The sequence below is a fragment of the Kogia breviceps genome, chromosome 12 (genome assembly GCF_026419965.1).
Source record: "Kogia breviceps isolate mKogBre1 chromosome 12, mKogBre1 haplotype 1, whole genome shotgun sequence".
Classification (NCBI taxonomy): Eukaryota; Metazoa; Chordata; class Mammalia; order Artiodactyla; family Physeteridae; genus Kogia; species Kogia breviceps.
In genome coordinates, this window is record NC_081321.1 from 57,875,871 (window position 1) to 57,900,707 (window position 24,837).

The 24,837-nt window shown below is 37.2% G+C and overlaps 1 protein-coding gene across 2 annotated transcripts in view; it reads right to left on the reverse strand.

Annotated features, from left to right (window-relative positions):
• The window catches only part of PTPRR (protein tyrosine phosphatase receptor type R), a 266,542-nt gene that overhangs the window by 29,569 nt on the left and 212,136 nt on the right, over positions 1-24,837 (reverse strand). Inside the window, exons 7-11 of one of the 2 annotated variants that reach the window (XM_067009754.1) lie at positions 23,021-23,128; positions 20,093-20,279; positions 17,440-17,524; positions 7,310-7,389; positions 6,721-6,858 (exon numbers count right to left, since the gene is read on the reverse strand). In XM_067009754.1, the coding sequence (XP_066865855.1) occupies positions 6,721-6,858; positions 7,310-7,389; positions 17,440-17,524; positions 20,093-20,279; positions 23,021-23,128 (598 nt within the window). The remainder of the gene's footprint in view (positions 1-6,720; positions 6,859-7,309; positions 7,390-17,439; positions 17,525-20,092; positions 20,280-23,020; positions 23,129-24,837) is intronic. The other variant, XM_059080979.2, reaches the window with a different exon arrangement.

Sequence of the window (24,837 nt, forward strand, 5' to 3'; positions counted from 1 at the left end):
GTTACTAATGACATGGAGAGCACTCATAATATAATGTTAAAAGCAGAATATACAATGAATACAGAACCCTCTTTTTTTTTTTTTTTTTTTTTTTTTTGCAGTACGCGGGCCTCTCACTGCTGTGGCCTCTCCCGTTGCGGAGCACAGGCTCCGGACGCGCAGGCTCAGCGGCCACGGCTCACGGGCCCAGCCGCTCCGCGGCACGTGGGATCCTCCCGGACCGGGGCACGAACCCGCGTCCCCCGCATCGGCGGGCGGACTCTCAACCACTGCGCCACCAGGGAAGCCCCAGAACCCTCTTTTATTCTCTATATTCGTCAGCAAAATTTAACATTCCAGTCCTATATCCCTTCACACCCTACTATGCCCAGACAACATCAAATGGCTCAACTCATGCATGCTATGTGGTGTCTTGTCTGCCTCTGTGTGTTGTTGCTTTGCCTGGTTCATGTTCCCTTGTGCACTTACTTACTCTGCAGCCCCTACTGAAAAACTGTAAGGCAACATATGAGCTGTATTGACAAAGAAATGTAATTAAAATAAATCCTTTTCCATAATTTTACCAGAGAGAGAAAGGAAGGGAATGAAAACAGAGAATACTTAAAATATGATTTATTTATTTCACTTTCTGAGGTCAAACTGCTTGCAAAGTGTGAATAGGTCAATGGGCAAAATGGGGTTTGTAAGTATTTAAGTGACATAGCTGAACTCAGCTGAAAGATGTAAATATTAAGAAAGAATATACAAACAATATATAAACAAATACCATATGCTGACACATATATATATGGAATCTAAGAAAAAAAATGTCATGAAGAGATTAGTGGTAGGACGGGAATAAAACACAGACCTACTAGAGCATGGACTTGAGGATATGGGGAGGGGGAAGGGTAAGCTGTGACGAAGTGAGAGAGTGGCATGGATATATATACACTTCCAAATGTAAATTAGATAGCTAGTGGGAAGCTGCCGCATAGCATAGGGAGATCACCTCTGTGCTTTGTGACCACCTAGAGGGGTGGGATAGGGAGGGTGGGAGGGAGGGTGACGCAAGAGGGAAGAGATATGGGAACATATGTTTATGTATAACTGATTCACTTTGTTGTAAAGCAGAAACTAACACACCATTGTAAAACAGTTATACTCCAATAAAGATGTTAAAAAAAAAGAAAGAAAGAATACGGCTGTGTTAAATACTTGAGAGAAGTATTTTGTTAGGCCAAATCACCAAGTAATTCCCTCATTTCCTGAAAGATAAATTCAGTGTCTTACTGCTCCCTGAAGCCAACAGTGGGTCCCTTGTCTTCTAATGTCTTGTATCTTTATTTGGTCCATTTATTATGTTGGGGCAGTGATTAAGTACATGAGCTTTGGAATCAAATAAACCTGTACTAAAATTTGGACTCTATCACTCACTTACTTTGAGGCTGTAGGCAAATGGTTTAAGCTCTGAGCCTCAAGTTTCTCATCCATAATATAGGGATAGTAAATCGTGCTTTGTAGAGTTAGAGTGAAAATGCACAGAATTAACGTGTGAACTGTGCTTACTACGTATATTTAATAAGTGGCAGTCAGTAGAAAATATCTTCCACAGTATGTATACTACGACCAACATTCATACTACTTCTCTTCTTTCCTAGGAGAAAGTCTGAGCTAGTCTGAGGACTTTGGAAATATGCAAATGCTTCTTGTCCTGCTTAGATTCATCTAACTCCAGCTTTGCAGATTTCGGCCACTGTGTCTTCTCTAGTCAAGCAATAGTTCACCTTAAAAGTTTGAACACTGTGTTTCCAATGTTTTATTTCTTTCAAAAGGAACTCCCTCCTTGAGATTTATCTAAATGAAGAAATCAAATTTACCAGCAATAAAAATCTCTTCTCCTTTCTTGCCATAGAAGATAACTGATTCTTCAGCTCTATTTTAAAATTTTTTGTTTATTCTCATTTTATAAAGTAACCATGAGAATATTGGGATTATTGAATAAGAACTGGCAATTATTCACTTATTCCTTTATTTATGTATTAGAAAATAGAAAGGTTCATGAAAATATAAAGCCTGGGAATTTCTAAAGATAACTCCACCTTCACATATTTTTGGAGGAAATGATTTTTGTCTGTTCTAAACAATGACGCTTAACACAATTGAAAGTTGGCACATTTTTGGTAAACAGCATCTTCCTGGCAGTGTGAAGTCTACTGCCTATTTCTTTTGAGCCAGACTTCTCAGTATCATTTTGATCTGTAAAACATCAAAGTTTCCTCCATAGTATTGTATTTACATCTTTAGAGAATCTGGACGGAAAGGAATTTTTATTTTAATTTAATGGGTAATCAACAATAACAGAAGTCAAAATCTTTACTGCAATATTTGGAATTATGACTGGCCACGGGAAAGTACATGTAGCAAATTACACGTAGAAAACATGTAACATAATCTATTTACTTTGATATTTCCAGAAGATATATCCCAGACATTTAAAAAGACAAAAGGCTAAAAATGGTAAGAAAAAATAATACCTCTTCAATTTCTGAATTATGCAGCCAAAGAGACAAATAAAAACCTCAATCACCCTTTATGTGGCCATTATTATTATTATTATTTTTTTTTTTGCGGTACGCGGGCCTCTCACCGCTGTGGCCTCTCCCGCTGCGGAGCACAGGCTGCGGACACGCAGGCTCAGCGGCCATGGCTCATGGGCGGCATGTGGGATCTTCCCGGACCGGGGCACGAACCCGCGTCCCCTGCACCGGCAGGCGGACTCTCAACCACTGCGCCATCAGGGAAGCCCTGTGGCCATTATTCTTAAAAAAATTCTTGCTTTTCAACAGATCTACTTGGTCCTCCTATGGAGAACATGAATTCTGAGAATGGTACCAACAGGTACCAACTCCAAGTATGATGCACTTGAAAAAGAAAGAACAAGATGGGCTCTATTCCTTTGCACATTCAGAATGGAGATGTCTGAGCATCATCAGTAAATCAACTCAGTGTCACTTTGAAATACATATTTATCTCATACAGCAGTTCTTTTAGAATCACAACTTTGGTCTTGGGGACAGAAGGGAAGAATATAACTGTCTGTTGGGGCTTTGGCATATTTGCCAAGTGTTCATACTGTCTTTGTTGGACTTCTTTAAAATATGTCACATCCTACTCAACTTCTAGGGAATTCTTTCTCACTAACCATCAATCTTGGCTTCTTTTGTCCTGATGAAACCCTGATTCAAGAACAAGTTAAAGCATTATTGGTGTATTTCTGACTTTTTGTCTAAGGAAACAAATATATCACAAAATCTGAGGATTGAAATGCTCAAGACACCAAAATTATCATTTATCTTACACAGTTACTACAACCTATTTGCTAATCCTTGTGAGATATTGTTTCACATATGCTTTGCCAAGTATTAATCCTTAATAAATATGTAACAAGAAAGTAATGTTTTCTGTGGAAAATATAACTTGTTTCAAAACATTTACATACTTATATTTATGTAATTGCATATATCAGTGCTTTTTCTATGTTGATTTTATAAGATTTTATTTTTAATAGAAGAAATAGAATTAATAAGGGTATGAATGTGCTTTGAGAAAACACATCGTGACAATCTATTCAGAAAATTTTAATTCAAACCAAAGTGGGCAGGAGTAGCACAGTCTATTCAGATCTAGGAAATGTTGCTAAATCCTGAGTGAGTTCTGGGTTGTCTGTGATTTTCTCTCATTCCTTTGTGGTTATTATTCTACTGATTTTTGGCTATTGAGAAGTCAATTGTTAGTCACTCTGGTTGTTAAATTAGTCTCTGTAGTGTTTTTCAGTTCCACAGATGTGTCTAGTTGTGGATTTATTTTTACTTATCCAGCCTAGGATTTACTGTGCTTTTCAAATATGAGAGCTCAAGTCTTTCACCAGTTTTGGAAAATCTCTAGCCATCATTTCCTCAAATATTACTTCTTTTTTAGCGGTACGAGGGCCTCTCACTGTTGTGGCCTCTCCCATTGCGGAGCACAGGCTCCGGACGCGCAGGCTCAGCGGCCATGGCTCACGGGCCCAGCCGCTCCGCGGCATGTGGGATCTTCCCGGACCAGGGCACGAACCCGTATCCCCTGCATCGGCAGGCGGACTCTCAACCACTGCGCCACCAGGGAAGCCCCACTTCTTTTTTAATATTCTACTTTTTCATCTTCTAAAATATCCATTAGACATATATTGGACATCTAAATACTGTCCTCTATATGTCTGAAATTCTCTTTCATATTTTTGGTCATTTTTATCTTCTAGGTAATTTCCTTAGTTCTATTTTTTAATCCAGTAATTATTTATTCAGCTGTGTCCAGCTTGCTAGTAAACCTGTCTCATGACGTTTCTTTTTTTCATTTTAATGTCTATATAATATTTATTTCTAGGACTCTTTGGTTTGTTTTTAAATCTTCCTAGTCTTTTTTGATAGTAACTTGTTCTTTTGCCAAGTTTTAAAATTTTATATTTTGTGTGCTTAATTATAAAAAAAGCCTCTATTTATAGTTGCTATTATTTCAATGGGTCTATTCAAATAGACCCATTGGGTCTATTTCATATAATAGTGGGTCTATTTCCACTATTTGTTGCCTCTTCTGCTTTTTACTTATGTTGTTTATTTACATGTGTGTCTCAGAATTTTGACTTCTGAGCTTATGTTTGGCTGGGCCTTTTCTTTTGAAATTCTGTGTAGTGTATGCTGAGAGTACATGCATCCAGAAAGTTTTTGCCTTTGTTTTTGTAAAGTGCCACAAGAACGTTACCAATGCAGTATTACTTTTTATATTATTACTTAAATGAATATAAACTAGTTTATAAATGATTTATATAAATAAAAGAATCACTAATGTATATTAATCACTTAACACTTGGTGTTTCCTGGGTTTTGAATTCTGAATACTCAAGAGTACCTCTTTATTGATCCCATGAGAAGGCCAGACTTCTCTGGATTCATTTCCTCTTATAATCCTATTTTGGTAGGTAGGTTTATTTTTGTGGTTCACCCTTTCACTGAAGGCCTCGCCCTTGAAGGTGTTCACTTCATGGAAGGTCTCAGTTCCAAGTCCTGGTTCCTACAAGCCCAAGGCTTTGTCTCCAGTTCTTACATTGTCATTAAAACACAAGTAACCTGTAATTCTCTGGTTTTATGCCTTTTATTCAGGTTTTGACTGATTTACCATTTTCTTCCCAAGCTCTGCTCTGCATGCTGTATCATATTTCACCCAGTATGGTTTTTCAGATTATCTAGTCTGCCATATTACATAAGTTCTATGCATGTATGTATGGGTGTATATATACAGAGAGTACACCTTTAAAACTTGAAGAATATTTTCCTACCTTGAAAGTAAATTGTCACAGATATTAAACAACTGTGCAGGAACTGTCAGTAGCTTATTATGTTGACAGATTGATAGTGGGTGAAACACCTGAGAATATTAGGGGTTATTTTTATTATGCCACTTCAGGCTTTCATATAAGATTCATAGAAATGCATTTATTTAGTAAGCATATAGTTAATGTAGTATAAAACTTCATCTACTGGCCAAGAAATGTACTTTTTTTCCAGGATAAATTTCAGAAAAAGATCCTTTATCTATTGCAGCAAAAATGGAAGAAAACAGCAAACTTTAAAAAACTTTAAATTGCTGTTTGTGAGCCTAAATTTTCTTGATTAGCAGCAGGGTTATAGTATAATCAAAGGTTATAACTCACCAAAGGAGTATAAAGGAAAATTCAGTTTTCTTAAATTCTGATTGTCCTGGTGAGGCCCTGGTATAGTAATTTTGACAAGAAAATAATCACAAATGCTGACTAAAATCAGACTGGAAATTATCTCAATAAGATGCCATGAGATGTTAAAAAAAAAAAAAAGATGCCATGAAATGTAAGCAGTACCTAGGAAAGCACCTGTTGGGAATTACACTTTATTTTTACGATGCAAAATACAGAATGTATATTGTGTAAGCTAGATCCTTAGAAAAGATTACTAGTATGGATGCGGAATCTAATTTTGTCTCTTTCTTGAATTTCTTTTTATGAAAATATTGAGAAAGTTGCTTGGTTTTTGTTAACTTCAAATCTTTCTTCAAATCTCACTTTCTTAGTGAGGCTTCTCCCACCCACCCCGCGTAACATTGCAGCTTGCTCTTCTCTTCTTACTTCTTCTTACAGCTCATACCCTCAGTCCCCTTATGCTGCTCTACCTTTTTTTCCTACAGCATTTTCCCTTCTAATATGCTATATTTTTATGAAATTATGTTTGTTGTTTTCTGTCTGTATCTCCCCAACTAGAAAGTTAAAATCTACCAAGGGCAGGAATCTTTGTGTTTGTTTACTAATATATTGCCAGCAACTAAAATAGTATCTCACTTAGTAGGTGCTCAAAAATTGCTTGGGATGTAAATAAACAATATTTTATTTCCCTGCCTATAAATCAGAGTGATAATTCATGGCCCCTCATGTCCTTACAGAGATACATGGGTACAAATGTGATCCGTGTATGCCAAGTACATTGATTTAACTGAAAGTCGTCTTTCATAGAACACCAATTACCATTTTTTGGAAGCATAAAGTGGCCTACCTTTAAATGTCTTAATGTTTCCATCTTAAATCTGTTATTAAGTATATGGCAATTTTCCTTAAACAATCTCTCTTCTATAGCAACAGAAAAAATATAATGTTCCGTACTTGGGTAAAGGTCATACCTCATTTTTTTCCTTGAGTTTTGTGATCATAACAATCACGGGACTGTCTTCCTGCCAAACCATCTGCCAGAAATCATTCACGGTGTTGATCATGGGGCCCTGCGTGGCGATGAACGCTTTCTCTTTGCCACTGTAGCCCTAGTTTGAGAAAGGACACAAAAAAGTTGGCTTTGAAGTTCATGCCTTGCACTGAAAGTTTAGGTGAAAGATCTTCAAAAAAACAAATAGCTCTGATAATCCAAAAGCAACACAGACTTTTGCAGCTTTATTGATTCTAGCACCACAATTCTTGGGGTTGTTCTCCCAGTAAGACTGGCACAGCATACGGTACTGAGGTTTCTAAAGCTCGGTCCTCCCCAGAGCACCTCAGAGGGAGCAGTATAGCCACAGACACACAGGAAAGGAAGACTTACTATAAATGACCCACTATCAATGTTGATTATGACCAAGCAAGCAAAAAAAAAAAAAAAAAAAAAAAAGCAACAAACTTGCTAGTAACCAACTCTGAGGAAAAAAAAAAATAAAACTAACAATTCCAAATAGTAAATTGACATGCTCATCAGAAAGAAATTTAGATTTATTTACTTACCCTAATATAATTAGCATTAATGTAGGTGCTCAAAGAATTAGTTACATTTTTTGGTCTTAAACATACTCTGCTGAGGGGATCTAATGAAGAAAACAAGAAAGACTGTGTTAACCAGATTTACTCTTTTAAGTTTCTTAGAACACCAATAACCAGTACATAGAACACTTATATACTGACCATCTGGCATGTGTCAATGTTTTTTTGTTGGTGTGACTGTGTGTTTGTCTCTCTTTTTTTTTTTTTTTGTGGTATGCGGGCCTCTCACTGTTGTGGCCTCTCCCGTTGCGGAGCACAGGCTCCGGACGCGCAGGCCTAGCGGCCATGGCTCACGGGCTTACTTGCTCCGCGGCATGTGGGATCTTCCCGGACCAGGGCACGAACCCGTGTCTCTTGCATCGGCAGGCGGATTCTCAACCACTGCGCCACCAGGGAAGCCCTCTCTTTTTTTTTTTTAACATCTTTATTGGAGTATAATTGCTTTACAGTGGTGTGTTAGTTTCTGCTGTGTATTTGCAAACGAAGCAACTGACAAAGAATTAATCTCCAAAATATGTGTGTCTGTCTCTTGATCCGTGTTTATTGAGGGACATTTGAGACCATCTTTACCCCTTGTCCTGCAGATCTCGTCCATAAGCCCAAGATGATGAGTTTCTACTTTACGCCATTTTTGGTGGGTTTCCGATTCTTGACCCCATTTCTCATTTACGCTCCTTTTCTTATTCTTTGCATTTGGAATTTGCACCATATCTCCCTACCGAAGTCTCTCTTCTGTCCTCCGCAACAGCAAACACTTGGTCCAGTCCAAATCTCCTCTCACTACTTGGAAGAAGCTGTCTTTAGTTACCATGTGTTGTTCACTGACATCACAAATATCTGATATCAGATAGACTATTATAGTATTAAATTCTAAAATCACTTTCCATCAAGAAGAGTTGCAAGGCTCTTTGTGAACCACGGTAGTGATTTTTACCAACATTTACATAAATAATCCCTTTATGATTTCTTTAACCCGGTTATACTCTGAGCCTCTTGAAGGCCAGGATGGGGATTTTTCATGATCTGTATAAGACCTGGTGTCTAGCACAGTGTTTATATATGTAAATAGACATTCAGTAAATGTCTATTGCATTGATTTAAATGGCCTCTTCCATTTTTAAAGAAGTCAGTTCTATGCATTCCTCTCTAGCAATTGTTCTGTTGCTCTTCTTCTCCCGACAGGTAAAGTCTGAGTGTGTCTTTTGCCCACCTCCTCATCTACACTTCAATCCTTCTTGCATACACTCCAATCTATCCTAACCCTAGTCTTATGCAGACACTGGTCTTGCTGCTGGTGACACTTTTGCTACTAAACCCAATGAACCCATGGTGGTATTTATTTTTTCATGTCCTTTGTGTAGAATTAAAAAACTGTAGATCATATATCTTTTTATGGAGTTTTCTCTTCCCTTGGATGCTGCGTCACAGCATTCTGGGTTTTCTGCTACCTGTTTGATGGTCTCTTTTCAATCTTTTGCTTATTTCTTCTGCCTCCTTTAGTTATTGACTGATTGATTGATTGATTGGCTGTGCTGCACGGCATATGGGATCTTAGTTCCCCAACCAGGGATCGAACCCATGCCCCCTACAGTGGAAGCGTAGAGTCCTAACCACTGGACTGCCAGGGAAGTCCCTCGTCTGCCTCCTCTAATGTTGCTGATTCTAGGATTCAACTTGACCCTCTTCTATGCTCACTTGACACTGACTTGTTGGGTGATTGATTCATCCCCATGATTTTGTACCCATATCCTGGAGACTCCCAAATATATATCTTATACCAGACTACTCTCCTCACTTATAGACCACATTTAAAAATTTTTCATTTCCTTCTGGATATACTACAGCTTTGTGAAACTGCACATGATCATGTGCTCCTGATAGCCCTGTGTTATTCTATGCTGGGTGTGCTACCACAGCTCCTGAGTCCATGTTTGAAAACTAGTTGGACTTGACCCTCTATATTCATGTTCTGTCCGTTCGGTTTCCTGAAACTTGCTAGGATTTATGTTGCCTCCCTCTTCCCAAGGCTTTCTTCTTACGCTAGGACCTGAGCATCCCATCTGGTCTAACTGCCTTCAATCTTGTTCTTTACCCATCCATCCTTCTCATACCTGGCAAGGCAGTCTTTGTAAAATAAAATCTGATCACATCATTCCCTTGCCTAAATGCCATCCATGGTTCCTAATTGTCCACAGCATATTTCCCAAACTGTTATCTGTAAATCATTTCTTTTATAACATATAGAATTAGGTCACATAACTTGTAAATTAGATCATCCTTTAAAAGGGGGTTCAGTAATCAAATAAATATGGAAAACATTGAATTCAACAAACTTGAACAACAAACTTTTCACTGCAGAATTTCTCAGGGTCTATATTATGCTAATATACTCTGTGAATTTCCAAGAAGGTATTATTTATAAACTTATTTGTCCACTGCATTCATTTTATTATGAAAACTTATTGACAGTTAGACAGTCCAGAGCAGCACTGCCCAATAGAACTTTCTGTGGTAATGGAAATGTTCCTTATCTGTGCTGCCCAAAATTGTGACCACTAGCTATGTTGGCTGTTGAGCACTTGAAATGTAGCTAGTACAAACTAAGGAACTAAAGTTTTAATTTTATTTAATTTTAATTCATTTAAATTTACTTAGCCATGTGTGGCTAGTGGCTGCTCTCTGGACAGTGCAGATCTAGGGGATGAAATCTCCTTAGTGGGTCCAACAAGTCTATCTTTTCCCACAGCCTCATCAATAATCACTTTTCTACGTGTACATGCTCTAGTCATATGGGCCCAGGGAAATCTCTCAAATACTCCACGTTCTTGCAGATTCTATGCCTTTGCATGTATTGTTTCCCTGACGTCTCTGCATGGTAAAGTCTTTCTCATTTTTTAGAGCTCAGTTCAAGAAATACCTTCTTTCGGAAGACCTCCCTTGTCTTCCTGGTGGAATTAGGCATTCCCTTCTTTGCTCAGGCTGCCTGAGTTTTATTTTAGTATTTAACATCTCGTATTTTAAGTGCTTAAATGTTTGCTTGCCCTCAATGGTTTGTGATGAACCCCTTGAAAGCAAGGGCTGTCTTTAATTAACATTTGTATCCTTTGTGATTTCTATTTGGTATGTGGCTCAGAGAGTGTTTAACGTCAGAATTAATTTCGATTAGAAAGAGTTAAAACAATGCTTTTTTTCCATTTTTTTCTTTTCATAGCAAAGGGGACAGGAAAACTTCCATTACTTTTCAGTATCCACTGATTATTAAAAGTTTCCACAAATGCCCTAAACCACTCAGACTTGAAAACAGGCCCACTTCCTTCAGTTTTTATAATGCCTACGATATATATGATTTACTGGGAACTCAACCCGAAAATTGCTTAGAAGCAGGTGTCCTGTCAAGCTTAATTAAGTTTATGTTGAAAATTGGTAATTTATAGTATTTCCAAGTATTCAGAGATTTCCAAATATTAAAACAAAAACAAAACCAAGAATACAACATATGATGGAGCAAGGGAAAATAAATTTGGTTCCAACCAAAGCCTTTTTAGTGTTGTTTAGTCTAATAAAAATGTCAAGGATTAAAAAAACAAAATTTTGTCACCATCATCATTTGTTATTATTTTCATCTTTATTGTTATCAGTTTATTCATGTGATGCATTTTAAGTCTACATATTAGTCAAATTCACTATGATAACTTTTTTCAGAATTGGTATTTCTGAATTATATATTAAGTGTTTAGCATACCATTTATGATTCATCTGGGCAGTATCAATAATAATTACAAACATTACATTGAGCACTGATCACTTTTCCTCTCTGTCTTCTGCTCTTCTCTTTTTATTCAGTATTTCCTTCTCTCCTTCCTTTGCTTTCTTTCTCTTTCATTCCTTTTTCCCCTCCCTTCCTCCTTAGATCCCTTTCCTCCCTTCCTTCCCTTCCTCTCCTCTACCTTCTTCCCTCCTTCTTGCTTCTTTTTTCCTCTCAACAAATTATTGAACACATAAAGTTTTGGTGTATAGAACACATGAAATTTCTCCATTTTGATCTCTTTAAAATACCCTCTGGCAATCTTAAGTCTTCTTTTTAACAGACAAAATGGTACCTGGATCCTGATATTTTGATTGGAATCATATCAGATTTTGTCAAAGTTTATACTGGGTTGAAGATTTCCTCTCCGGGAGGAAATGTGTTTAAGGTTTGAAGTCAGAGAAGAAGCTATTAGATGAGGGAAAAGTGTATCACTCCCAGTGATGGGCAAAGGCAGGAATGAGAGGAATAGGATAGGACTGGCCACACCTTCAAGGTGATTGGGAATCATCTTCAAATTTGTTGGAAGAGAGAGAAGACTCTAGGCCTGCATTGTCCATTACGGTAGCCACTAGCCACATGTAGGTAAACTTAAGTTAATTAAAATATAATAAAATTTAAAAGTCAGTTCCTTGAGTGCACTAGCTATACTTCAAGTGCTCATTGCCACATGCAGCTAACGGCTATCACATTGGAGATACAGAATATTTCCATCATTGTAGAGAGTTTCAGTGGACAGTGCTGAATTTGGCAATGCAGTGATAGATTATGTGAAATTCACTTTTTTTTTTTTTTTGTGGTATGCGTGCCTTTCACTGTTGTGGCTTCTCATGTTGTTGCGGAGCACAGGCTCCGGACGTGCAGGCCCAGCGGCCATGGCTCACGGGCCTATCTGCTCCGCGCATGTGGGATCTTCCCGAACCGGGGCATGAACCCGTGTCCCCTGCATCAGCAGGGGGACTCTCAACCACTGCGCCACCAGGGAAGCCCTGAAATTCACTTTTTAGCATGCATGTGAACATTATAAGAGAAAACAGGGCTCTTCAATACTGTTTTTGAAACGGTAAACGTTTCTCTCCAAGTTTAGTGTTCTTATTTTCTGGAATTGTTTCTGGGGTTAATGATGGATTCAGTTAGGTAGAGACGGAAAGGAGAAACTAACATTAGCTGAGGGTTTACTATTAGTTGGAACTTTCCTAGCCATTTTTCATATATTTATTTGATTCTTTCAATAGCCTTACAGGGTAGTATTACTATTACTATTTTTAGAGACAAAGAAAGGATGGCACAGAAAGATTAAGTAGCTTGCCATAAATTGTAAATGTTTTTGCCAGGATAGGAAATCAAGTCTAAACTCCAGTATTTTGCTGAGTCACACAACTCGTTGCTTTAATGACTGGTTCACTTATTTGCATATTTACTCTGTTCTAGGCACTTTATATAGTGAAACGGAAAACATAATGTAAGTAGGAAACATTACTAGACTTTAAATTTTTAAATATAAAATGATGGTCAGAGTAAATAGGGTTTTAAAATTTGATTTATATTGTTTTATAGTTGTATAAATAAACTGGCTTCATGGAAAAGATATACATAAAATTTCTTGTTATACTTCTTTGTTGGACAAATAATTTCACATTGATATGTGATCAGTTTTTTCCCATTGCTCTTGTGTTTAGGACATAGATAAATTTTTATCACAAATATTTGTTTATATTGTAAAGTAATTTGATATAAATTTGACCTAAGCACTTTAATCTACCACTTAAGAATGTTCTGAGCCCGGCTGACACTGTCCTTAGAAAAAAAGCTACAATTTAATTGGTTCTTGGCCATCCATATTTCTGCTGCAAAACATCCTCCAAATTATACAAACTCACTAATATGTACAAGCTGGAAACTTTTAAACTCGAGAGTTTATTGTAGGTTAAAACAATAAAAACTATTATAATATTTAAAATATTAATCATTTTAAGATTATTATTTTATGTAATGTTTCAAATTTACCCCATATTACAGTCTAAAATAAACCATAAGGAGCAGCTTTTCATACTCATTCCAGTCTTTTCTGATGATTTTCCAGCCAATGATGTGGCTTGTCCAAGCTATATTTACTAGATTATATTCTGTGCAACAGGGGGTGGGTGGGGTATTCAGGCTATAGACATTTGCAACAGAAAATCTGTCATTTGCAACATCAATTGTCAGCACAGGTGCCCTGGTTCAAGCGACCCACCCAGTTCTGGGAATGGAAAAGCTGACACAGGACTGTGAAGCAGTTGTCTGATAGCATCTGGCAGGAAACAGAGAAGGCTGAACTTTAAAATAGTCCTAATAATTTCCAAATCCTTCTGAGATTAGGTGGTTAAGTATAATACTTGCAATACATGTATATGCCCTAATTACTTATGTTTGGTAAATTTCAGATGAAAAGTCCTGAGAGAGAGCGAGAGAGAGAGAGAGAGAGAGAGAGAGAGAGCAGTTGTAACACACAGCACTTTCATCCCCTTCAGCCAATTATAGTTATAAAATATCTTTCAACAGTGACTATATCTTAGGTAAATAGGTTTAACTATACAGACCAATTAAAAATATATTACAGTGGAGTAACTTTTACAATGTGTTTCTACCTCCAACAGAGGGGAAGCCCAAGGACACTATTAACAGTAATTCTTGCTCTATTACTATAAATATGAAGAATTTGGTGTTTGATGAGTGAATTAATGAACTGAATTATGAAGACTCTACTATTTTAATGTCAATACTCTAAAACAAATCTTCGTGGCTCCATCTTTCCAGAGCTCTTGCCTTGGGATATTTATGGATTTTTGCCAAAATCCCAACTATATCTGTTTGTTTAGTGATTGACAATATTGCTTCTTCTCCAAAGTATTTTTGCCTTTCTAGGCAGAATTACTCAGTCCTCCTACACTGGTTAGGCAAGATCTCTATTCAGGCTCTTACATTGAACATAATTACTTGTTTACATGTCTCTCCTCTGGTCTGTGACCTCCTTGATCTTATATGCTGCTCCTTATTCCTTACTGGTTCCGGGCATCTAGCTCACTGCTTGACATCGATAAATTTCATGGAGTTAAGTTTAGTTTTAACATAGTCTAAACAGTGTTTCTCAAAGTGTGCCTGCTTTCACCTGTATCAGAATCACCTGGGTGTTTGCTAGAAGTACAGATTCCTGGGCCCAACAGAGGCCACTTAAACAGAATCCCCAGGGTGGGGCACAGGACTGGAGTTTTAAGAAGGACTCTAGGTGATTGTTATGCACAATGAAGTCTTTTGGTAACAGCTTTTTTGAGATATAAATTCATATACCATACAATTCACTCGTTTAAAATGTGCCATCACATAATTTATTTTTATTTGTTTAATCCACAGAGTTGTGCAACTATCAGTGGTGGAAAGCATGGGGGCAGACGTGTTTGGATTTGAATCTTGCTTCTTTAATATCTATAAGCCTCACTTTCCTCCTCTGTAAGAAAGGAACAATAACATCTTTCTGAGTTACGATGAGAATAGCTAACATTGAGCACTTTATCATGTGCAAAGCACGGGGCTCTACAACTACCCTGTGAGGTGACTACTACTACTCCCATTTCACAGATTAAGTTAATAAATTTACCCACAGCCATACAGTAAGTGGTGCAGCTGGATATGAACCTCAGCAGATTGGCTCTGGAGGCAGCCCTATAGCTACTAGACTCTTCTGTAAGGATACAAGATAGTATATAGAATGTTTCTAGCAAGGATGACATTTTAATTATCTCCCAAATAAACTCATACCCTTTCTTATGCCTCTCACCACTAGGCAACAACTGTAGTTTCTATGTCTACAGATTTGCCTAACTGTACACTTCATATAAATGGCATTATGCAGTATGAGTTCTTTTGTGATGGCTTCTTTCACTTAGCATAATGAGTTCAAGGTCCATCCATGTCATAGCATGCATCAGTACCTCATTACTTTTAAAAAAAATTAATATAATTAATTAATTATATTTATTTTTGGTCCTCATTGGGTCTTTATTGCTGCACGCGGGCTTTCTCTAGTTATGGCAAATGGGTCTACTCTTCGTTGTGGTGCGCGGGCTTCTGTTTGCGGTGGCTTCTCTTGTTGTGGGGCATGGGCTCTAGGCGCTCGGGCTTCAGTAGTTGTGGCACGAGGGCTCAGTATTTGTGGCTCTAGAGCACAAGCTCAGTAGCTGTGGCGCACGGGCTTAGTTGCTCCGCGGTGTGTGGGCTCTTCCCGGACCAGGGCTGGAACCCGTGTCCGCTGCATTGGCAGGAGGATTCTTTTTTTTTTTTTAGCATCTTTATTGGAGTATAATTGCTTTACAATGGTGTGTTAGTTTCTGCTGTATAATAAAGTGAATCAGCTATACATATACATATATCCCCATATCCCCTCCTTCTCGCGTCTCCCTCCCTCCCACCTTCCCTATCCCACCCCTCTAAGTGGTCACAAAGCACCGACCTGATCTCCCTGTGCTATGTGGCTACTTCTCACGAGCTATCTATTTTACATTTGGTAGCATATATATGTCCATGCCACTCTCTCACTTTGTCCCAGCTTACCCTTCCCCCTCCCCGTGTCCTCAAGTCCATTCTCTACATCTGCGTCTTTATTCCTGTGGCAGGTGGATTCTTAACCACTGTGCCACCAGGGAAGTCTGGTACCTCATTACTTTTTATTGCTGAATAATATTATGTTGTGTGAATATACTACATTTTATTTATCCATTCATCAGTTGATGGATATTGTGGTTATTTTTACTCTTTGGGCTATTACAGATAATACTGTTACAAATAGTTGTGTACAGCTTTTGCGTGGCTACATGTTTTTATTTCTTTTGTGCATATACCTAGGAGTAGAAAGTCTGAGTCATATAGTAACTTTAGGTTTTACCTTTTGAGGAACTACCAGAGTGTTTCCTCAGTAGCTGTACCATATTACATCCCTACCATCAAAGTATGAAGGTTCCAATTTCTCTACATCCTTGCCAACACTTTCTATTGTCTTTTATATTATAATCATGTGGTTATGAAGAGTTATCTCACTTCGGTTTTGATTTCCCTGATGCCTAATTGTGTTGGGTATCTTTTCATATGCTCATTGGCCATTTGTATATCTTTTATGGAGAAATGTCTATTCAAGTCTCTTGCTCATTTTAAAATTGGGCTATTTGGCTTTTTATAACTGAGTTATAAGAGTTCTTTTTTTTTTTTTTTTTTTTTTTTTTTTTTTTTTTTTTTTTGTGGTACACGGGCCTCTCACTGTTGTGGCCTCTCCCGTTGTGGAGCACAGGCTCCGGACGCGCAGGCCTAGCGGCCATGGCTCACGGGCTTAGTTGCTCCGCGGCATGTGGGATCTTCCCGGACCAGGGCACAAACCCGCGTCTCCTGCATCGGCAGGCGGATTCTCAACCACTGCGCCACCAGGGAAGCCCGAGTTCTTTATATATTATAGATACAAGTCTTTTATTAGATGTCTAATTTATAAATATTTTCTCCAATTTTGTGTCATTGTCATCTTTTTAGTTTCTTGATGGTGTCCTTTGAAGCACAAAACTTTGAAATTTTGTTCAAGTTCAATTTACCTATTTTTTTCTTTCATTGCTTATACTTTTGGTGTCATATCTAAGAAATCATTGACTAATTCAAGGTCATGAGATTTACGTCTGTTTTTATGTGAAAAGTTTTATAGTTTTAGTTCTTACAGTTAGGCCTCTGATCCATTTTGAATTAATTTTTGTATGCTGTGTAGGGCAGGGTCCAACTTCAGTGTTTTTGCATTTGGCTACCCAGTTGTTTCAGCATCACTTATTGAAAAGACTAGCCTTTCCCCACTGAATTGTTTGACACTCTTAGTGAAAGTCAAATGACCATAAAGTGTGCCACAGTAAAGTTTAGAACCATGTGTCTAGTGAAATTATGAGCAGACCATTATTTTAAGAGTAATACAAGATAAAGTTATTAACCTTAGACCACTTTAATGATTATTAGTTTTTTTCGCTGCACCACTTGCCGGATCTTAGTTCTCTGACCAGGGATTGGACCCGGGCCCTGGCAGTGAAAGCGCAGAGTCCTAACCACTGGACTGCCAGGGAATTCCACTTATCTAACTAATAATCGTTAGATTATTAGACTTGAGATGTGCTTGCAATTCCAAATTTGGTGTGTAAATGGAAGTTGTGAGGATGGGAAACGGTGAGGTAGGGGGGGATGGAGAAGGCTTGTGCTTTACAACACCAACTATTTAATTCAAGAAACTTACTTGGCAAAATGGTCTTATAGCGATTTTTAGTTCCATGACATGGAATGTCAATTTCTTTGGGATCCACAAAGTTCATTGGTATTTCCTGCAAAAATAAATGATATCAAATACTGTATTTAATGCTGTCACAAAGAAAATCTTCACGGGGGGCCATCTGATCCAGAGCTCTACTGGACTTCAAAGTCATTTATGAAACAACAGACTACCACCTCTGGTTGACCAACACCCTTCCCTTCATAAACACATCAGCTGCACCCTGACAAGCTGACTCCAAGAAACGGCTTTGTGTGTTAGAAAGTATTATTTGATATGTAGTTCTTAAAGAGACATAGAAAATTTTGGTTAGGTTTTAAGAATCCTGTTCTGACATAATTGCTGGAAATATATAAACAGGCAGCTAAAAATTTGCTTTTTCTTAAACAGTGTATTCAGATTTCTTCCTATCTTTGTGTAGATTCAGTACCAAAAATTTTATTATGATAGATTCTCTTTTAACATTAATTGTGTCTCTTTTAGGATTATGAAAACCTTCCTCCCCAAATGGTAAACATAAAGGGCATTTTTGCTGATTTAAGTGATGATGATATGATGCATTTTTTTGGATTAAGAAATGGTTTATAATTGTACTGTTCCATTTGTGGTTGTAAATGCAACATTTGTAGTGAAGTGCATTTAGGCACTGTCCTCTCGCACTTAACAAGAACACAAATATTTTTATTAAGTCAGAATATATGTCAAATGATGGAGGAGGGAACAATTAAAGCAGAAGTCGCTCTGTGTGTTAGACAGAAAAGGTGGGCATCTGATGCTGACTGGGAAAAAGGAAACAAAAAGCCAACGTTTTTCCAAAGGGTCTAAACAAATATTTAAGGAGTTGATTATACAAAATAGTATGTTCTCTAACTTAAAATTCTGCAAAGGATTGCTTAGATAAGGTCAATGTACATTAAAATACCTTTTGTCCCTAGATCACATAAAATAATATTTTTGTTATGTACACTTTCTCCTACAGAAAATAGAACTTGACAGCTTAATATTCATTGAAATGAAAGAAATTATCTACAAATTTATTTAAATTGTCCTTGTTTTCAGTCAATCTGAAAATTCAAGAAAAGCCTGACTATACTGTGAATTTAAGACTCAGTCCATTAAAATATTGTTTCCTAAGCTTGCATTATTTTAGGTATTTATGATATTTATTCCTACTCTCTGCTCCAACTAACTGTTGTAAGTTCTCAGTTCCAAGTTACCAAAATAAGCAAAACTGTTGAATGTTCAATAGAAACCACATGTTCATGCTTGGTAATTTCCAACAAGTTAGTCTGTTTTAGCAAAGCCGTAACTATCTTTATTCCTCCCCGATCTTTCCTGTTTTCTGACACACACTGACAATTTGTCATCTTCCAGCATTATCTCTCTCCTCAGCATTCCTTGTTGGCCTCATCTCTCAGGGAAGTAGACTGTGTTAAGGGCTTATCTCATAGAACAAAGAGCTATCTGTGGTTGTAGAAAAGAATACTAGGTGTACCTTTGGCCACTTATGTGATCACTGACTGGTTCTTTTATTCCTCCCAGGTCTCATTTTTTTCATACATAAAAGGTGATATGCTACGAAGTCTAATTTTTAAAACGACATGCTTGTATTTTAATAATAGTTGATGAAGCTGATAGATCTAACCTATTGTTGTCTCTTTCGTCATTAGGGTGGTTTCAAACACCTGAACTGACCCTGAAGTCGTCAACTTATTATACCCAACAGCTATGGCTTAAATGTACAACTGCTTTAAGATGCAAGGGGTTCCATAAAATGGATATTCCCCTTGGGCAACAATTAGACCTAAGAAGGTCTAATCTGTCTCCATGCTCTCTGGATTGAAACGTGTGTTCATGCATTAACACCACCACCCATCATTGATGGGTCAGCATCATTTTTAGCTGAATGAAACTCACCATCATTTTTAGCTCACATTGGGTCTTCCTCTTGTGTTCCTTATTTCATTAAATGACAATACATGCATGCAGTTGCTCAAGTCTAAAAATGGGGGTGTCATCCCTGACTTTTTCTTGGCTGCCTTAGCCTATTAAGCCCACTTCTTGTAGGTGCCTATAGACCCACCCAAATTTTCACTGCTACTATCTTAGTTTTGACCACCATCACAGCTCCACAGGATTCTCTCTACAATCTCCAAAATATCCCTTTCTAATGCTGACTCTACTGCAGGTAGTGATCTTTTTAAAACACAAGATAAGTCCAAACCTTTAAATATGTATTAAGACTTGGGTTTCTTTTATATCTGAAACCCAATTTCTGTCACTTCCCACCTTAATTTCAATGCTCCTGTCAAACTGCACAATTTAATTTCCCGAACAGTGACAGCAAGGCAGTTCCTTCATCCCGGAATGCTCAGCTACTTCTTGTCACTTTGCCTGGCCAGCCCTTATATACTCGCCTCAATTCACATTCTAGTTTGAACACTTACCAATAGTTGATGAGCTTCAGGGTGGATCTAAAATCCTTGCACTTAACCTTTTGAACTGTAACCATTTAACCGTAAGTTGCCTGAGTGGAAGACAGTGTCATTTTAGAATGTGCCTCTAGTGCCTAGTATATCAAAATAACTACTGAAGAGTGAATCATAAATAGCAGGCTCACCATGAATTCACTTTGGAGTAAATGTGAACTTGCCACGACGTCCCTGAGCTGTGACCTTGTGAGAATACGGCTGGCTGACTGCAGATACTCCATTGCTACCTTCTCCCGTGGGGTTGGTGTGGCCACAAAGGGTTCAACATTCCCCAAGCTACTCATGTCCAGGGTAAGAGATACGTTGGACCCTCGTCTACATTGGAGAAAAATGTTATTAGATTTAAATACTGCATGAATTATTGTGAGCAGATCAGTTTGTCTTTCTGTACATACATATAATTCAGTGAGAACTATTACAGAAATAAGAACCCAATATCTTCTTTTATGGTACCATAATTGACTATAGCAACTACTCATAGTTTCTTAAGAAACTGACAGTTTTGTTGTTGGAAATAACTCTGAATTGAGAAAATGCACTATAGTTTATTAAGGGGTATATTTGCTACAGAAATAATAACATGGCTAATAAATTAAGTGAAAAATTTAGGAAAAGTAAACACAGCAGTTGAATTGAGGAATGAGATGTAACACAAACCTACCTTATTTATCTGTATATCTGAGAGTCCAGTATATAAATTCTATATCCACCCTAATTCTTCTTATATCCATATACCATACTCATGATTTTATTGAACACAGGAAGCTCACAGGAGAAAAATAATCTTTTTATTTTAGTTCATATGATTGTCAGTGAAATAGAACTTAAAAGTTTAAAATGTATATATTTTTTATAACTTCTGATTTATCCCTAAAAGATAGCTTTTTCACCCTCCATTTAGGTATGTATGTAATGCATATGTAGGTATATGTGTGTAATTGCATATGCATATATGTATTTATTTAATTCTGTGATAAACTTACCAGGGACCATAAAGACCACAGACCCTCGTACTAAATTACAATTGATTTTTCCTCTGTGATTTCCCTCCTCTTGTTGGGAGGCAAGGTGGTGTTCTTCCAACATATAAAGGCTCCTTGTGTCCTGAAAGAAGGTGTGAGTGCCTCTTACTAGTAATATTGGCTGTGTGGAACCAAGGATTAACTATGAAATAGCATGTGCTGAGGGTCAAAGTCAGAAATTGTACTTAAAGAAATGTTAAATTTAAAGGGGCCTTAAGTGAGCATCAGGCGATCAAATATGGTACCAACTGGTTGATGTCCCAAGGAAATGGTGAACTGGCAAATACAGGTCAAAACAAATGTGAGTAGAGACAATACAAGAAGATACTAGGCCCAGCATATTATTTCCTTTGAATGGTATTTTACATGTATGGAACACTACCTCAGGAAATATTGAAGTGGCTATGGCTTAATTTTAAGCAATGCAAAATTGTTAGAACATACAACAAAAAATCCAGTAAACAAAAACATTATCAGTTCTTTCCTCCTATGAATCTGCTTCTGGTTGTAGCTTTGGTGTCATTCTATAGTTTGATATATAATGTTGTCATTTTTGTTAATTTCTAAATGGTTTGTAATTGTAGTTTTAATTCTTGCTTTAACTCAATGGTAACATAAGTGTTTGCCCATTTATTATCCTTATTAATGTCTAGTAAGAGTACATGGAAATCAATGAATGGATTTCTAATTACTGGAATTTCTTGATTCTTTCTTTGAGAAAAATACTATAAAAAATTTTCTAAATATTTCATACATACTTTTGCTGGCAGCTGCTTTGGTTATCTATCTATATATCTATTGACATATATCTCTATATATCATATATAAGCACATATGTACATATATAGCACCTTATATATTATATTATGATATATTATTAAAGATATTATTCCAATCTATTTTTTTTCCTTACTTTATTCCTACTGGATTTCTCATAGCCTGAGATATGTATGTGATTCTTCCACAGTAACTGTTTTTGTTATTTTTCCTTATATTTCTAACAGTTTTTACTTTATATATTCAGCCATTACATTATTTGAAGAGATTCATAATTATATCTTCACTGTAAATTTTATCAATATCAAGTACTTTCTCATTAATTTTATGTTTGGCCTCACATTTGACTTTTGCTTCCCAGTTTTATTGAGACCCAACTGACGTATGGCATTGTGTTAAGTTTAAGGTGTTTGACTTACATATATTATAAAATGATTATGGACTAAGTTCAGTTAACATTCATCACCTCATAAAGATACCCAAAACAAAGTTTTTTCCTGTGATAAGAACTCTTAGGAACTACTCCCTTAACACTTTCAAATACTGTATAACCACATAGCAGTGTTTACCACAGTCATCATGCTGTGTACATTACATCCCTAGTACATATTTATCTTATAACTGAAAGTTTGTACATTTTGACCACTTTCATCCAATTCACCCTCCCTCCACCCTTCACATCTGACTTAAAAAAATTAATATTGACATCTGCTTTTTATTTTTTTCTTGGCATGCTCCTGAAAATCTTTTTCTAGTTTCTATTATTATTTTTAACTCTTTTGAATCACTGTACTAGGGATTAAGGGATAGCATTTTGGACACCCCATAAAATATCACCTCCCTGATAAGAGGGATGGTTGCCCCCCACCATGTTTTCTTTTTGGTGGCTGCTGGTGGTGACCGACAGGGCTCCTTTCTTTCTGAGTAGGGGGGAAACAGCTGAGGAGGAGCAAAGGGTGGTTCTCCTTTCAGGCCAAGAATTTTAATCTATTTTTAATGGGAAAGTGGTTTTTAAAGTTTCTCAATCCAGTTCTTTTGGCCTCTAAATTGCAGAAATTCCTTCCTAATCCTGATGATAGTTTGCCTATTGGTCTTAGATTTTAGTGTTTTTGTGAGAATTTGACTTTTGCTGGTTACATAGATAGTTGAGTAAGGAGCTGGGAGAAGCAACTTAAGGGACTGCTAATCAGATGCCATTTTAAACCACTATTCCATTCAGTCCTTTTTCAGCCCTAAAATACAAAAGTATGTACAAACCTGTGAACTGAGGGATACTCAGTGCTACAGTGGTTTAGTAGAAAGTGAGGTCTCTTCCGTCCAGAGTGGTCAGAGCAGATGTATGAATGAGGATGAATTGAGTTGGGTCTTGAAGATAAAAGATAAATTTTGAGTAGATGGTTATTTCAGAGAGAGAGTCTGGCAGAAAAAAAAGGTGTGGGAGCAGGAAATGATAAGGCATCTTTGAGAAATCTCATATCAGCAGTTTGAGCTAGAGTTCAGTTGTGTAAAATGTATTTTGGAACCGGGGGGCAGGGTTATGTAGGAGAGTTGAAAGAGAAGCAAGAGTCATAGAAACAAGAGTATAAATAGCCTGCCTGAATCCAGAAAAGAGAGAATTCAGAGCATCAAGTTATATCAACCTCTGTTTTGGCTTCTCGCAGCATACTCTGCCGAAACCTGGAGGATTAAAAACCTCTGGGATCCCTAAGGTCTTTTTGATCTTATGAGTAAATTTTCTAAGGATTCTGTGATAAACTGAGAGCCATGGAAGCATTTTCATGCAAAATGACTTGGTCAGGAAGAACCACTTTTGTTTGTCAAGGGAAGGAAGAAAGGAAACGAATATTATTTATTCAACATCTACTATTTGCCAAGCACTTTCACATATGGTATCTCAATCTTCAGAGCATCCCTCTGAGGTATTATTTTCCCCCATTTCACAGGTGAAGAGATAACTAATAGGAACATGATAGCAGAATAAAGATTCAATCCAAGTTCGAACACAGAACCCAAGCTCTTTCTGCTTTGCCACCCAAAAGCAAGGGTAAGGTGGGCAGATTATGTTAGACTGTGCAGTGCCCTATGTAGAGTTGGAGTCAGTTGTTGGGGGGAAAGTTAGGATTACTGAATTATAATGTGGAGACAGTGCAGTATTCAAGGTACAAATTCAATCTTTACAGGCATACTTGTCTGGGCTCAAACCCTGCCTCTCTCATGTCGTTGTGGTGGACCTTTGGTCTGGCTATTTAGACTTATTACATCTCAATTTCCTCCTCTTTTGTGAAATGAATAATTCAGTGTACCTACTTCAGAGGATTATTACAAGGATTAACCAGATAGTTTAAGTAAACTGCTTTTAAATAAGATGCCTGGCTACTAATAAATTTGGGTCATAATGAATAAAATCCTATATAACTCTCACCTTCTACTTCTCTAAGAGATCCATTTGAAGAGATCTTCACAAAAACTCGAAAATTCTTTACACTGAGATTGTTTTGAAATCAATGGATAGATTCTATAGCTTGTCACTAAAGAAAAACATATCCTTCTTGATAACCTCTTTCTCTTAAAATTTCTTTTTATTATGGCAAAGTCATCTTCCCTGAACCCTAAACAATTCCAGAACACTTCACCTCAACACCTCAGACAGTGTCTTAAAGTTTAATTATGGAGTCAAACTGGTACAGGCTGTTGACCTTACAGAAAACACTTTCCACAAAACAGCCCTTATCATGAGGGCTCTTCTATCCTGGCCATGAAATATTACCATAGGATGTCATTAGCTTGGGAAAATCTCTGCTTTTGTTAATTCTTATTTTCAAGGAACAACCAATATCTAGGTTAACTGAAATATAGTGGAATTAGGAAACAGAATCAGTAGAATCCACTTTAAAAGGTGTACACTTCTTAGTCATGTCTTGGGTTGGAGAGAAGAGATTAAATACACATCCACATATATTTTAAAGCGTTAATTTTTCTGTTATAAAAGTAACACATGTTCATTGTAGAAAATTTTAAACTTAGGAGTTTCAGGGACTTCCCTGGTGGTGCAGTGGTTAAGAATCCGCCTGCCA